The following is a 16,309-nucleotide window of genomic DNA, read 5'->3' as shown; positions in this document are numbered from 1 at the left end:
AAAGGTTCAGAAAAGGGCAACAAAAATTATTAGGTGTCTGGAACATCTTCCATATGAAGAGATATTTGAAAGACTGGAACTGTTCAGTTTATAAAAGAGATGACTAAGGGGGGATATGATAGAGGTCTATAAAATCATGAATGGTTGGAGAAAGTGAATAAGGAAAGGTTATTTACCCCTTCACATAACACAAGAACCTGGGGTCACGCAGATGAAATTAATAGACAGCAGGTTTAAAACAAACAAAAGGCTAAAACTATAACCGGGTTCAAAAAAGAATGAGATAAGTTCATGGGGGGATACATCCATCAATGGCTATTAGCCAAGATGGTCAGGGATACAACCCCATGCTCTGGGTGTCCCTAAATTTCTGATAGCCAGTTGCTGGGACTGGACGACAAGGGATGGATCACTTGATGATTGCCCTGTTCTGTTCATTCCCTCTGGAGCACCTGGCCGCTGTCAGAAGACAGGATACTGGGCTGGATGGACCATTGGTCTGACCCAGTATGGCCATTTTTATGTTCTTATGCACACAGCCGCAGAGAGAAGACCATGCCCTGCTAGTAGGCTGACGGGCCATACCCTCTGCCCCCCATCCCACAGCATGGACGTATACATGCCACAGATCTGACATGCTGCCACCTTCCAAAGCTTTATGGGTCTCTGGCCCATCAACTGACTAGAGTACCAGTGGAATAGCAAGGACGATCTAGCAACAGGCAGACTGGAAAGTGTTCCTGTCCAGGGACAGGGGTTGGCGAGCCCCTCAGAGGCTGGATGCTTTGATGGATCCTCTTGGCTCTGGGTGGCTCATTTCTGGTACATCCCGGCAGCAGCTGGTGGGTATCTGAAATACCCCATATCTGACACAAGGTCCTGGCCCCCCAGTGATAGCTGGGGATGTGATCCACTGTCAGACCATGAAGGCTCAGCAGAGGGAGATTCTGGGGATGCCTGCTGGCTGGTTCCCTGATCCAGGGCACCGAAGAGCCATTCGCTGGCTGCTAGCTCTCACAGTTTGATTGGGAGTTTCAGGATATTTGGTATTTGATTCAAAGCCCCAGCGCCTAATTCCTGTGAATACGGGACAATCTCAGCTTTCATTTAGAGAAAGGGTTATGTTAGCAGCCCTCCTGGACGTGCAGAAAAGCTGGACATGATCCAAGCATAACTGAAAGGCTCAGAACCAAGAAGGCAAAGAACCCCCCGCCCCCGCCCCAAATGCACTGGTTTTAAAATCTCATGATTCTGGGGCCCAAACTCCTAGCTTTTGGACAGCTGAAGTGGGAATACTGCATTCGCCAGCTGGTAGGATGAGCACCCCCCACCTCCCAGAGTGCTCAGGCCTGGGGTGAGTCAGCTAACAACGTGCATTAGCCAGGCCAATTCACTCCTTTCCCTGACGCTGGCTGCAGCAGGCTGCTCTGTGCACTCTGTGGTTGAAGAGAGAGCGCCCAGCCTGCTGGGTTCTGCTCTAGCCCTTGGGGGAGCTGGGGTTCCACTCTCTGTCCTGGGGAAGCCAGGGAATTAACAGACAGCGAGGTCAGGAGATCTTTCGAACCTTAGCCTGGGTGGGGTGAAGGATCAGGCCAGATCCTCTGGGGGAAGTCACTTGTCCAGGGTAAGGAGCTGGGCCAGCCCTGCTCTTGGATCCAGGATCCATGGAAGCCTGCCAGTACTGCCCCCCATTCCAATCACACGCTGTACCCCAAAAGCATGGCTGGGTTCAGACTCCCTCAGAGCAGTTAAACTGAGCTGAAGAGCTCAGTGCTGCAGCCATAAACTCTGCCCAGGGAAACCTTTCCTGCAGCTGGCACTCCACCCACCTGTGGCATGGGGCCAGGCACAGGCAGCATGTACAGCACACAGCAGCCATTTTATCTCTCAGCACTGGCCCCTGCAAAGAAAGGGGGCCAGCTCAGAGCAGTGGGTCACAGCGCCTGGCTCATCCTGGGCAGGGCCATGCCACATACCGATCGCTGGCTGTCACAGCAGGGATTTGGCCCAGCCCACAGCATGGCAGCTGCTATATGTGCTGTGGATGCCGAGTTTGTGGTGGGATTATTGGGGGGGAAGGAAGGAGAGGGAATGTCTCCCATCCCCCTGCCTCTCCTGTATTTAGGCTCACAGCTGTAAGCAGTTTCCACTACCCCTTTCCCTCCAGCTCTGGGATTTCATCCGTCCTTCCAGCTGCCCCTGAGCCCTGATGGGGGTTAGTCCTGGGACCTGGCCTAAGGAGGCCAGCACCCAAAGCTCTCCTCCTCCCTTCTAGAACAGGAACCCCACTGCCAATGCCACAGCAAGGAGGCTGCCCCAGGTCACAGAGAGGTGCCCCTCAGAGCCACTTCCCAGCAGCAGGGACTGCTCACAATGGACCTGATTCAAACTGCGAGAGAGATGGAATTACACACGCTGTTCTTCTCTGCAGGAGACAGGCGCTAACGGAACAGGCCTCACAGGGAGAGACGCAAGGAGCTGTGCAAGAGAAGGGGAAGGGCCGAGTTGGTCACAGTCTGAAAGTAGCGCAATTTGTATTTTTATAATTTCAACTGACAAAATCGATGTTCATTTTTAAGCATATCTGTCTATTTTTATCTATTTAATTGTTCGGGTTTGTGGAAACTTATACGGGGAGAGGGGGTCAGACAATTATTTAATGACAGTAGAGGTCAAGAGTCAGAAAGTTAAAGCTTTATAACCTTTAAAACATAAATTGTCAGCGTCACATGTCAAAATAGACAAAGGAAATAGGCATAAAAAAAATCAAACTCTAGTAAGTTCTCAAGCATCATTTCTCTTCCTTTGCCCTACACGGCGAACAAATATTTGACACCAGGCTCTTTGATCTAGCAGACAAAGGTCTAACAAGATCCAATGGCTGGAAGTTGAAACTAGACAAATTCAGATGGGAAATAAGGCGTGAATTTTTAACAATGAGGTAATTAACTGTTGGAACAATTTACCAAGGGCCATGGTGGATACTCCATCACTGGTAATTTTTAAATCAAGACTGGATGTCTTTCTAAAAAAGATCTGCTCTAGTTCAAGCACAGATACTGTACTTGAAGCAGGGAGTAATACAGGGAAGCCTCATGGCCTGTGTTGTACAGGGGGGTCAGATAAGATGATCACAATGATTTCTTCTGGCCTTATAATCTGTGAACAGAGCAGCAGTGAGTAGATGCAATACATGTCTGGGAACAATCAGGGGATCAGAGGGGCAGAACCAGGAAAGCAACAGGCCGACAGAGCAGGTTATAGTTTGCAAGTTAATTTGGCTAAAGAATCCAGTTCAGTCATAACTACCACTTGCTTCAGTCAGGATACAACAGGTTCCCACGGCTCAGAACATATAATCATAGAAATGTGGGCCCGGAAGGGACCTCGAGAGGGCATCAAGTCCAGCCCCTGCTCTGAGGCCAAACCAGGTAAACCTAGATGATCCCTAATAGGTATTTGTCCATTCTTAAAATCCTTCAGTGATGGGGATTCCACACCTTCCTTGGAAGCCTGTTCTGGTATTTAACTATCCTTAAAGTTAGAAAGCTTTTCCTAATATCTAAGCTAAATCTCCTCTTCTGCAAATTATGCCCATCACTTCTTGGCCTACATTCAGTGGACATGGAGAACAATTGATCATCGTCCTCCTTATAACAGCCTTTAACATATTGGAAGACTGTTATCAGGTCCCCCGCAGTCTTTTTCTCAAGACTAAACATACCCAGTTTTTTCACCTTTCCTCATAGGTCAGGTTTTCCAAACTTGTTATCATTTTGGTCGCTCTTCTCCGGACGTCTAAAACTTTCTTAAAATGTGGGCCCAGAACTGGACAAAATACTCCAGCTGAGGCCTCACCAGTGCTGAGTAGAGCAGGATAATTATCTCCTGTGTCTTACATACAACATTCCTGTTAGCACACCACAGAATACTATTAGCCTTTTTTCACAACTGCATCACATTGTTGACTCATATTCAATTTGTGATCCACTATAACCCCCGGATCCTCTCCAGCAGTACTGCTGCCTAGTCAGTTATTTCTCATTTTATGGTTGTGCATTTGATTTTTCTTTCCTATGTGTAGTACTCTACACTTGTCTTTATTGAATTTCATCTTGTTGATTTCAGACCAATCCTCCAATTTATCAAGGTCATTTTGAACTCTAATCCTGCCCACCAAAGTGCTTGCAACCCCTCCCAGCTTGGTGTCATCTGCAAGTTTTATAAGCATACTCCCCACTCCATTATCGAAGTCATTAATGAAAATATTGACTAGTACAGACCTGATACATCCCCCAAGTTTGACAGTGAACCATTGATAACCAGTCGTTGAATAAGGTCTTTCAACCAGTTCTGAACCCACCTGACAGTAAGTTCATCTAGACCACTTTTCCCTAATTTATTTATGAGAATGTCATGTGGAACCGTATCAAAAGCCTTGCTAAAATCAAGATATATTACATCCACTGCTTCCCCCATCCACTAGACCAGTAACCCTGTTAAAGAAGGAAATTAGGTTGTTTTGGCATGATTTGTTCTTGACAAATCCATGCTGGCTATTCTTTATAACCCTATTATCCTCTAGACACAGGGCAACAGGTGCTATGGATCAGGTGCAACAAGGACCCACCTGACATACAGCCACAGATGGACTCCAATCCTATGGGACTTCCACCATGTCCCTGGTCACACAGCCTAGAGCCCCCTGCTCCAAACGCATAGGCTCCTAAGCCCAGATCCTCAAAGGTATTTAGGCTCCTACCTTCGGTTGATTTAAAAGCCCAGTGCCAGTGCTAGAGGAGAATCTTCCTTTGCTATTAGCAGAGTGGGGCCTAGGACACATTTGAGCCCTTCACCCTAGTCTGTAGATATCAGTGAGGCATTCAGATAATTCAGCACAGCAGCCACACCAGGGAAATAGCAGCAAGTCATCTCCCCCACCCCCCTACCCGCTTGTCAGCAATAAACAACAGGCTGGTGTTGTGTGATTAAACTAGGCAAATAAAAAACATTGCACAAACTTCCAGAGATATCTGAGCAACTTATTCCTGCACAGACCATGTTTGCTTGGTTTTACAGCATCTCTGCAAAGCCATTCCCTGGGTCTTGATTTGATTGGCATCCCTCGTCCCCCAGGAACTTCACTCGGGGGTTCAGTTTTGAACCCTGAAGTTCACCACTGGACTCAGGGCCCAAGTGCCAAGTCTCACATGGGAATGGATGAGGTGGCTGACTTTCAGTGTGCCCCCCCCCTCAGCTCCCAGAGAGCTGGGCCCAGGCCAGGGGAGGGGGCTGGCCAGGAGCCAACCCCACAGGGAGAGGAATGGGGGGAGGGGGAAGCCAGCCCCGCAGCTCTGTTAATGAATTCAGTCTGCAATGAAACCGGAGACCCCAGGAAACAAGAGAGGCTCCTGGTTGTAACCTCTGGCTCTGCACAGGGCCCAGCTGTGGTGGGGGAGGGGAGGCCTTGGTTGATCATTTGGTTGTGGAGGGCAGGGGGATGCTCGGGGCACTTACTGGAGCTCAGCAGTGTCTTGCTGCCCATGGTGAGGTGCCCATGGTGAGGTTCCCTACCTGGGTGTGCTAAGGCATGGTGGGAGGGCCTCTGTCCAAGGCTACATGGTGAATAAGGGGCAGAAATGGGTCAGAACTGCCCAGGCCTGTGCCAAACACAAGGCCAGCCTCCACCCTCACCTCCCAACCTGTCCCTTCTCACTGAGCCCCAGTAGCCCCCAGCCCCAGCTCTGCATCCGACAGTGGGGCAGACCCCTCACACCCTCCCCCCGCCACCACGCTGCAGAACCTGGCGCAGCTGGGCAGCTTAGCACGAGCCACAGAGGCTGAGGGGCCCAGGAGGAGGTGGACAGGGGGGTCTACCCCCCTTGCAGAGTCTGCAAGGAGCAGGGCCCAGGAGGCTGCAGAGCTGCCTGCCTTGGCCAGGGAACCCAACCCGCAGCCACCTGTGAAATATTCATCCCGTCAGGAATCCACTGACAGCACCATGGCAACCTCAACGCCAGGCTTCTCTTACACCTATTCCATTCACAGGCCCTGGGCAGCTGGGGTTACACACACAGTGGGGGCGCTTACGGGGGGGCGGCGGGGGGAGGCAAGGTGCCTTCCTCGCAGCAGCCTCTGGGGCCAGGAGGACACTGAGTCCCTTATGGGCTGAGTTTGCTGGTCCTCAGCTAAGCCCCCAGCTTCTGCTACATGAAATCTCTTCTGAACATCCCCCTCCTGCCCCCAGCTGGATGCCCCCAGGCCTGTCGCCCCCCACCTGGATACTGGGGGTCTGAGTACAGTGGGCAGGAGCTCTCTGTAATGGACACTCAGGCCCCCACTGAGACTCTTGCCAATTAGAGGCAGAGCCCCCCCGACCCTCAGCTGGGCTGGGACACATCAGCACCGGTTAGCGTACGGGCTGCCCAGCCTGCAGCCCCCTGGGCTGTCCCTGACGTGGCGATCAATAGGAACTGACCCAGTCCCTACGTCTCTTTTTCAGTTTCACCTGGGGCAAAACTCCCATTCACAATGTGACCCCTGAGCAGGGGTGAAATTAACTCAGGACACTTACCGGTATGGGGCGGGGGCCGGCTCCAGCCCCTGGAAGGGATGGGGCCTCAGGTGGAAGGGGCGGCATTGGGGGGTCAGCATCCCCCATCCAGCCCTTCCAGGCCGCCTGGCCCGTGCCACCTGGGGCAATTTAAAGGACCCAGGGCTCCGGATGCCGCTGCTGCAGAATCGGCAGCAGCGTCTGGAGCCCCAAGCCCTTTTAAATTCCCCACCCCGGCCCGGGTGGCCGAGAGGGGACAAAAGGGGCAGGGACGTTAAAACGGTGCAGGGTCATTTGCCGCGGCAGCGCTTTAACGTTGCTGCCCCTTCCCCCCCACGCCCCGTCAGCGGCCCTGCCGGTACGGACCCTACCAGCAGGGCCGCCAACAAGGGAGGCAAAAGGGGCAGGGACATTAAAGCTCTGGGCTGGGTCCAGGCTGGTGCGGGTTCTTACTGGTATGCCATACCAGCCCGTACCGGCTCACTTTCACCCCGCCCCGAGGGCAGAAACTCCCAAACGCGACCCAAATGCATGGCGGTGATGGCAAGGGGGCACTCCGGGGTCTGAGCTCATCACACAGGGGGCTCCTTGTGAGTCACTGGAAGCTCCACGTGCACGTCCCCAGTTGGATGGCATTTCATAGGGACAAAAACCAGCCAGCGCCTCAGCTGGGGTAAATCAGTGGAGCTCCAATGGATCGAATAATTAACACCAGCTGAGAATCTGGTCACAGCTTTTGATAGCGTCCTTTCCATAGACTTCTGTAGCAGGGATAGAATTCTATATTCCATTCTAGAGGGTGCTTTTAAACAAAACCCTAAAGATCAGGGGTGGGCAAACTACTGCCCGCAAGCTGTTTTAAGCCGGCCCATGAGCCGCACTACATGGCTTGGCCCCGGACCAGCTGGGGCACTGGGTCGGGGCCCAGACCATGCAGCTCGGCCCCGCTCCAGCGGGGTTGCTGGGTCGGGGCCGCACCGCATGGCTCGGCCCTGCTCTGGCACTCTGGCCGGGGTGCTGGGCGGGGCCGCACCACGCGGCTTAGCCCCGCTCCGGTGCTCTGGCTGGGGCTCTGGGTTGGGGCTGCACCATGCAGCTTAGCTGTGCTGCGGCCGGGGCGCAGCTCCCGGAAGCTGCGGCATGGCCCCACTCCAGCTCCTACGTGCTCCAATGGGAGCTGCAGGGGCGGTATCTGCAGATGGGGCAGCGTGCAGACCCACCTGGCTGCACCTCCATGTAGGAGCCGGAGAAGGGACATGCCACTGCTTCCGGGAACTGCTTGAAGTAAGCACCGCTTGGAGCCTGCAGCCCCTGAGCCTCTCCCCATGCCCCCACCCCCTGTCCCAGCCCTGATCCCCCTCCCGCTCTCCAAACCCTTCGATCCCAGCCCGGAATACCCTCCTGCCCCCCAAACTCCTCATCCCCAGCCCCACCCCAGAGCCCACACCCCATCCCGCACCCCAACCCCAATTTTGTGAGCATTCATAGCCTGTCATACAATTTCTATTCCCTGATGTGGCCCTCGGGCCAAAAAGTTTGTCCACCCCTGCTATAGGTAGCGTATAACTCTCGATTCAATTCTCTGGGGCTTTCCTATAAGAGTTCAGCCCCTTTGTTGGCACACCTGAGGCTCCCTAAATGCACAGAAGTGACATGGGGACAAAACAATCCAAACCATTTCCAAAAGCAGCCCCAGAGTTTCCAGGGAATAGTACATCTCCAATTCAAGGGCAGATGCCTCTGAGCTGGCGCGAACTCTCTCAGTGTGTTCTGAGGTTCGAGCCTCAAGACTTGCAGAGCAGGACCGGGCTGAGTCAGAGCTAAGTGGGAGGAGGGTGGGCTGGGGCTGGGAGTGGGGGGACAAGAAGTCACACCTTCTAGCTAGGATGCACCTCCCCGCAAATAGGGAGGGGGGCCCCCCATTAACCATAAACACACCACAGATACTAGCTTGTCCAAAACGTAGCACCACAGCATGGACAGGGAAGGCCCATGCAGCAACATGGGAGCCCTTGCCCTGGTAATCAGTGGGGGAGGAGTACCCAGCTCCCAGAGGGCCAGGAACAGAGGTATTAAGGACGGAAATGGAACAATGAGATCTGCAGTTGGGGCTGAGACAAGCCCCCACAGCACAGGAAGACTGGTCCAGACCCAAGTGTCTCTAGAGCAGGCCGAACTGGAATCCTCCATCCAAACCTCCCGTGCTGTGGGGTCGTCTGATGCAACCCCAAACTTCGATTGAAGCTGGGACCATGTCACAGAGTGTGAGGCTATCCCTAGGGGACCCCCATGCTCAGGCGACAGGTGAGGCTGAGCTGGCCGCTTTCCCTCCTAACGCCCTATTCCCAGTCACAGGTTCCGGGCTCCAGGACTTGGAGGGACTCATCCTGGCTCCAAGGGAGCAGATTTGGGGAAAGCCAGAGCTAAATCCTTTCCAACGAACAGCAAAACTGCCATTTTGTGCTGTCAAGAGCTCAGCGGACATGGAGCCCCCAGCGCGGGAGATTCACAGCTCCAGCATGAAGCAAGGCACTATGTATTGAGGTTCTGCTATAGTATCCTCAGTGTCCTCTCCTTCCCTTGCCCCCAGAGCCAGGCCTGGGTGAGCGAAGGACTCACAGAATGATGGCACCACTTCAGGAACACCAGGCAGACAAGGTGCGGCAGGGTTGCCACTCAACTGGTACGGAGAGACTCTGAGGATGCAGGGGCAGGGCTGGACGAAGAGGGACACAGAAAACAGATTCCACTGGGCCAGCTTCACCCGCACCCTCAAAGAGATGGGCCCTTTGGACAGCTCCATGGACACAGCAGGGTGGCACTGGGCCCTCAAGGCTCAGAGGTGCTTTACTAGCTGTCATTAAAGCTGTACCCTTGTCTATTACCCCAGCATCCCAAGCTCACCTCATAGGTAGCCATATGGCCCCCTGCAGCCCCTTGTGCCTCCTCCCCATGCCCCCATCACCCAGCAAGCACCACTTAAAGCATGCTTGACACTCACTGAAATGCAGGCCCTTGTGTCCTAGAGAGACTCTGTCTCAGACACAGACCCAGCAACTCCTGTTACAGTCCAGTAGGGCCAGATTCCCCATGGGCCATGCTGGGGACAGTGGAAGAGTTATGCAGGGTGGAGTTTTGAAGGGAAAGCCAAGGGGCTAGAGCTCTCCTAACATCACTCTGATGGGGTGTGTGATGGGGCAGTGTTGTGGAGAACCCACTCCCCTTCTCCCTCCCTTTCAGTGGGGATCAGGGTCTTGTAGGACCAGGAAACCCACTCCCAATTTGACAATGGGGAGCCCAGGGACAGAGTCTCTCTGGGAAGAGGCTCCTCCCATCTCATCCCACTACTGCCACCATCCAGTTGAGATCTTAAGAGGACCAAGTTGCTAGCATTTTATTCCTAAGGGGAGAATGGTTTTGTGTCCTCCAAGCACTCCCGTCCCTTCCCTGCCTCCCAAACTCACAAGAGCCCCCCTCCCCACCAGTGGCCCTACCGTAGTGGCTGTGTCTGGCTGCCACTGGTGCTGTTTTCCGGGGCAGCCACCTGCTCTGGCGACTTGAGCAGACGGAGCTCGTCAGCCTGCATAGCATTGTACCAGACCTGCTGCCCTCCGTCAGGTGTCAGCACTGGGCTCTTGGCCTCTTCACTTGCCATCCCCTGCTGGAACCTCACCAGGTTCACTGCGCTGGCCGGCAGCTGCAGCAGCTTCTGCATCGGATTCATCGCAGCTGCGGAGGGGAGCAAGGGTTGCCGACAGGTAGAGAGAGGTGATGGCCCCTCAGCAACAGGGACACTGATTCTTCTGCAGTCAGTGTGCCAGCCCTCAAAGGGTTAACCTGGCTCTGCCAAGCTCCCCCCGGCCAGCTCCCCAGTGGGGTTCCAGCACAGCTGGGGGGCTTCCTGCCCCCCTCTCTCACTGGCACCCCCTCTGGACCCCCCAGGGTTGTCGTCTCTGATCCTGAATCCCAGATCCCGAGCTGGTGGGTGCAATTCAAGGCATGAGGAAGGAAGGCAGCAGCGAGGAGCTAGGGCTGGCTGCCTGTGAGGGGAGCACCCACATGGCTATGGGGGAGCAGCTTCTGAGCTCCCTGGAGGGCTTGGCTGGCCCTGGCACAGCAGGCTAGAGAGGCTCCTCGTGCCCACACTGCGCTGCCCCAACCACCCCAGCTCCTGCCCCCGGCCAGACGCTCAGCACAGCCCAGCCACGTTTGCAGGTCAGCTGGCTCAGCTCTATGACTCAGCTCCCCTCCTCTCCGAGCTCCCCTCCGCCTGACAGCCCCCGCCCTCCTGTCCCTGGACTGAAATCTGATGCTGCAGCAGCTGGAAGGCAGCTGAAGAGGAGCCCTTGCTCCTCGCCTGGCTTGCAGCGCCTCCTGCTGGCCACACACAAACTGCCACTCAGAGTGAGCCAGCCCGACCACCCCCCTCTGCCCCTGGGGATCGCCACCCATCCCCTGCCCCGCAGGGACATAGGGCAGACCCCAGCTAAGTCCATGCTAGCTGCCAGTGCTCAGCACCTCCAAGCATCAGGCCCAGAGGGTGACTGTACCTGCCATCCGTGGGCACTTGCAGGCTACCAGCTCCCATCCACAGGGCACAGGCAGGACAGGGCTGGCAAGCACTCAGCTAGGTGCAGGGAGGGACTCACAGAGAGGGATATCGAGGATATCTAGAGTCATGCTACCAAGGAGAATGGAAGTGAGATAAACCCTCATGCTTCAGAGCTTCAGCTACTCTGTCTTAGGGGCTCAGGGGAGACATTCATGGGGGCTGATCACCCCACATCTGCCACTGCAGGGTTCCTACACCTTTCCCTAAGGCATCTGGTGCTGGCCACTGGCAGAGATGAGACACTGGGCTAGACGGACCTTGGTTCTGCTCCAGCCAAGCGATGCCGCTGTGCATATGCCATGGACTGAGGCAGCCCCCAGAGGATTTAACAGGGATGCCCACTGCTGCCAGAGGATCTCATTCCAGGCATCCAGAGAGTTGTTCCAGCCCTGGTCAGCTCTTTTGTAGGACAAAGAGGCCTGAGCTACCCACTGGCCTTTAACCCTTCAGTGCCAGGGATGCTGTTCTTGGCTAAAGACCCAGCCACGACCTCACCAGAGCTAGGGGGGAGCCTGTGGAGTGGTCCAGAGCGACATCCCCTGCACAGAGAGCTGAACATCATACATTAAGCCCACAGAGAGCCACCCCCGACAGGAGTTTTCGAGAGCAAGAACCCCTTGCTGCAGGCTCGAAGCTGTCCGAGAGCAGGCAGGGAATTCACTGTTCTCATTTTCCATTCATTTCAGCAGGGGCAGGCTGGGGTCACGGGGAGTGATTCCCGCTCCCCACGCTGTGCACGAGGGCCCGACGCACGGCAGCCACCCCAGACGGAAGGGCTGCGAGGCAGGTGGGCACAGCACTAGGACAGAAGGGAGCCATGGAGCCGCTCCGGGAGGAGGAAGCAGGGCAGGGAAGGAGCCAGCTGTGGTGCTGTTCCCAGGTGCTGGCCAGAGGGAAAGGCAGCCCAGGAAGCTGCTAGGTGAGAGGGGGCTGGGTGAAGGAGTGAGAGAGGACAGTGCCTGGCTCATGGGGCCTCTGGCAGGCGTAATCACATCCAGGACACCCCTGAGAGAGGACAAGCCCGGATCCATGGCCCTGTCCCGTGCAGTGCTCCCCTGGTGCATCCCTGCCAGCGCCACACAGGGACAGAGCCGTGCACACAGGCGTCAGGGCAGCCAGCACTGCAGATGAGTCACCAGAGCTGGGGTCTGCGACAGCCAGCGCATCATGCAGCTTCACGCTGGGCTGCAGCACAGACACGGGGAGCTGAGCTGACGTGTGGGCGTTTGACGCCCCCGGACCCAGACTGCCTGGACACACCACACATCTGGGGAGCTGTCACAGCCTCTGGAGCCGCGCCCCAGAACCAGCCCAGGGGAGGGACAGAGGGGCAAGAGCCCCACTTAGATGCCAGTGGGGTTGGTTCTGTTGGGGGGGGGGAAACGGCATCATCCAGTAGCCTCTGTGCATGATCGCCCTCCCAGCCGGGCTTTACCCCCTTGTTTGTGTCTGTAGCTCTGTTTGCATTCCAGGAGAGCCCGTAGTGCCCCGTTGTGCTGGGCTTGTTACAGACACACGTATTAAGAGGCAGTGGCTGCCCCTGTGTTTACAATATAACTAAGACACAGAAAGCATCACTAGCCCTATTTTATGGATGGGGGGCTGAGGGATTTGCCCCGGTCACACCGGGAGTCTATGGCAGAGTCAGGCCCAGAACCTAACTCCCGAATCCCAGCACAGCAACTCAACCAGAAGCCCACCCTCCCCCTGCCAGGCAATTCCTGTGCCTCCCTTCCCCCAGCCCAGAATTTTGCACTAAGGTGCTAAATTCCAAACGTGGATGGCTGTTCAGACCGGATTGTGATCTCACACCAGGTTTACCCTGGGGCAGCAGCACTGGCTTCCGTGGGGTTCCTCCTGGCTTACCCAGGGCACTCGACAGGAGGAGCAGGCCCAAAGTGCTTCACTGAAGCTGGAGCCCCATGGACGGCCGAGCTCCTTCCCAGGCTGCCATGTCTGCGCTGTACACACAGCGCCACAGCAAGTGCTGCTGAGCCAGGGCCAGGCCAACTCATCCAGACTCCTTCTTAGCCCACAGGGCCATTGAGTGCGGGGGACCCAAGCTGTCCTGACACCAGGGTAGATGGCGCTCCCAGTACCTCTGGGCTGGTATCAGAACGTCTCCAGTGAAATCCAACCTGCCTTCGGGTTCACGTTACTCACAGAGAGCAGGGAAGGAAAAGTTCAGAGACGGCGTCAGAAGGGGAAACTGTGGAAAGAGGAGCCAAATTCTGGTGACAGCTGTCAGCTTGACAGTGTTGGAGAAGGAAATCCTCAGGGCAGGTACTGCCCCCCTTCCCCCCCCTTCTGTAGGGAGCCCGCTAGTAGGGGCGAGATGGGCACTCAGTCTCCATGGCCAGGCTAGTCCTTGGTCCCCATCAGGGCTGCCAGCAAGCAGCCCCTCGACTCAGGTGCCAATCATGGGGGTGGTTGGTGCGGGGAATACTCACCCTGGTAGTTCCTGGGCCCGACCCTGTAAGTGGAATCCCCACTGGAGTCAATGCAGGGGTGACACTGGGAGCATTTACAAGCTCACCCTGAGCCCATGGCTAGTTTGGCTCCCGTCTCTGAGCAGTGAGGATTCCCGCAGATCCCCGTAGCCCAGCCCCTGTAGAACGGGCTGATCGATAGCATTGCTGGACAGCGGGGAACTGCGTAGATCCCCAGCATTGCTCTGCACAAAGGTTAATCCTGGGCCTGCACTAAGTGGCTGCAGCTATCCTGCTGTAAGGCTAATGGGCAGATGACACTTTAGCCCCCCATACCCCTCTGGAGCGTTACTGGGATCTTTGCTATTCTCCCCCCTAAAAGGGTGTGTGTAGGGGGTCTCTCTGCCATTCCACCTACCCCACAGCTTCCAGGGGTCCCCTGCCTCATGAATAGCTCCCATCCCTGCCCTACTGATCAAGCCCCTGGTGCAGCAGCAGTGTGAAAGCGACAGGATTCTTGTGTGGAGCTGTTTGGGAATGGGGGCAGGACTGCAGTAGCAGGGGGCTGCAGGTCAGGATTGAGGGGCACTGGCAGAGCTGACTGGAAGCTGGCCCAGCTCCTATCTGCACCGTGCCAGGCTCTCCCCACGCTCCCAGCCCTTACATTTACCCTGAAGTTTATCTCAGAGCCCTGGGCAGGGCAAGCTCCCGTTTGGGAGAAGGGCCTGGAACATGCAGAGTCTCCATTCCCTGCTTTCCCAACGATACTGGGGATCCGGTGTCCTCCTGGGGCTGGGGCACCTGTTAGAAGACGTGCAGGATTTGGGAATAAGACTCAGTGGGAGCGGGAGGCCGTGACTGTTTCAGGGAGAGCCCCACGTTCCCAGCTGAGCCTCAGCTCAACTGTGATGGTGGATGGCCAAGGTGTGGGCCTGGGGCCTAAAACATCCACGTGACAGAGGCCCACCAATCATCTCCCCTCCAGACCTGGAAGTGATGCTGGCTGGGTTGCCTTGCCACAGTCCCAGTGCAGGGGGCGCTGGAGAGCACTCAGCCCTAGATCTGATGGGCAGCGGAGATGAGTGAGCAGGGGGGCACCATACCCCCAATAGGGCTCAGGCAGGCATGGGGCAGAGCACAGTCCCCACTGTACCTACCCCTCTGCTGTGGGCAGCCTGGCAACGTGGCTCATTTACAGCCCCAGCAGCTCTGCACAGACCCTGGTGGCGTCAGCCCGGAGGGGCTGTCCCAGACCCCTCATGCTGGGGTTCCCTCGTTATTCCCACCCCCTGCCATGGTTGCAGGCCTGTGGCCATAGCAAGAAGACTCAGGCATCAGTTTTGGGTTCACAGGCCTCGCCCGGCTGGACCATCACCGGGAGTGTCTGACTCCCACAGAGCCATTCAAAATAGTCTGCCCAAGCGAGCATGCCCAGCGGGCATGGTACAGTCAGTGAGAGTGTGGGGGCACAAAGCCCACCACAGGGAGCCCAGCAGGACAGGCTCGGAGCAGTTCCCTGTGGGACCTGTGTGAAACAGGCCTGGGGACCACAAGAGGCACCAATCTACACCCTGCTTGGCAGCCTCTGGGGCTCCAATTACCCCTCTCCTCGCTCAGACCGAGGCCTATTGGTGGGTGCGGTGGGCAGGAGCTCGCCAGTCGCTGCCCAGCTGTGCAGGCTCTGAGGATCCATCATTTCAGCCTCCCCAGTGCCAGTCCCTCTAACCCCTTCCACCTGCGTTGAGACTCCCATGGGAACGGGCAAAAGCCTTCTGAAGCCCCAAAACCTTACATAGAGCCCTGGACATTGGTCTGGTCCCTGCCTGCAAGTCTGGAAAGCTGGCAGAGGAGAAGCCTGGGCAGAACTCAGCTGTGCTCCATAGTACGTGGGGGAAGAAGCCATCCCCAGCCTGCTCAGAGGATGGCAACTGACTCCTTGAAGTACACCGGGGCTGAGTGGGGCTGGGACCCAGCAGCCTGCCCCAGATGTAGCTGCCAGATGCCCTTCAAGGACAGCCCTACGTATAGTGCGTAGGAGTGGTCTAACTGGGAGAGAAAGGCATGGATGCTTTCCCTCACCAGACACACACACGACCCAGCTGTGTGATTCAAATGCTGGAGCGATGCAGCCCCAGCCCTGAGTCCTCCCCACACCCACCTTCTCCAGCAGAACAGCCAGCCAGCATGTAAAATCCAAACACAGCAGAGCCCTGCACATGCGGGAGGCAAAGGTAGCAGGAAGCTCTGGTGGGAGCATGATAACTAGCAGGCAGCCAGGATCCTGCTTCTCCAACCCTCTCTATCCCCTTTCATCTCAGGGGATTCCAATAAGCTGCTATACACAGAGATTGTTTCACCCACCACTGAAATGCAGCCACCTCTGGGGTAGAATGCAGCTGCTGTTATAAAGCACACAGCTACTCTGCACAACAGTTTAGGACCGGAAGTGAAGAACACCACTATGTACAGCTGGGACTGTAGGGGGAGTTAGCAGCTGTAGGACATAGCAAAGAGTGGCACAGGAACATGAGTGGGCAGGATCTCGGTTTTACGTCTCATCCAAGAATTGGCACCTCCAGCAGCAAGGCGCCTTCCAGCTATTAGCATCAGCGTTGCGCTGCTGGGGAAACAGCACCTCCTGCTGAATCCTCAGCACCATCTCTGTCCCAACCGGTACTGGCAGAGTGCTGCTGTCCAGCCATTTCACACCGGCTG

At 56.0% G+C, this 16,309-nt stretch overlaps 1 protein-coding gene across 5 annotated transcripts in view; it reads right to left on the bottom strand.

The window, feature by feature from the left end:
• AP3B2 (adaptor related protein complex 3 subunit beta 2) overlaps positions 1 to 16,309 on the bottom strand; it is a 64,464-nt gene that overhangs the window by 41,221 nt on the left and 6,934 nt on the right. Inside the window, exon 1 of one of the 5 annotated variants that reach the window (XM_073363178.1) lies at positions 10,048 to 10,300. The exons of 3 other annotated variants lie outside the window; for them this stretch is intronic. In XM_073363178.1, the coding sequence (XP_073219279.1) occupies positions 10,048 to 10,277 (230 nt within the window). In that variant the 5' untranslated portion in view covers positions 10,278 to 10,300. Of the gene's footprint in view, positions 1 to 10,047; positions 10,301 to 16,309 lie in introns of those variants that run through there. One more of the 5 variants, XM_073363180.1, reaches the window with a different exon arrangement.

The sequence above is a fragment of the Lepidochelys kempii genome, chromosome 10 (genome assembly GCF_965140265.1).
Source record: "Lepidochelys kempii isolate rLepKem1 chromosome 10, rLepKem1.hap2, whole genome shotgun sequence".
Classification (NCBI taxonomy): Eukaryota; Metazoa; Chordata; order Testudines; family Cheloniidae; genus Lepidochelys; species Lepidochelys kempii.
This window is presented reverse-complemented; position numbering and strand designations above follow the sequence as displayed.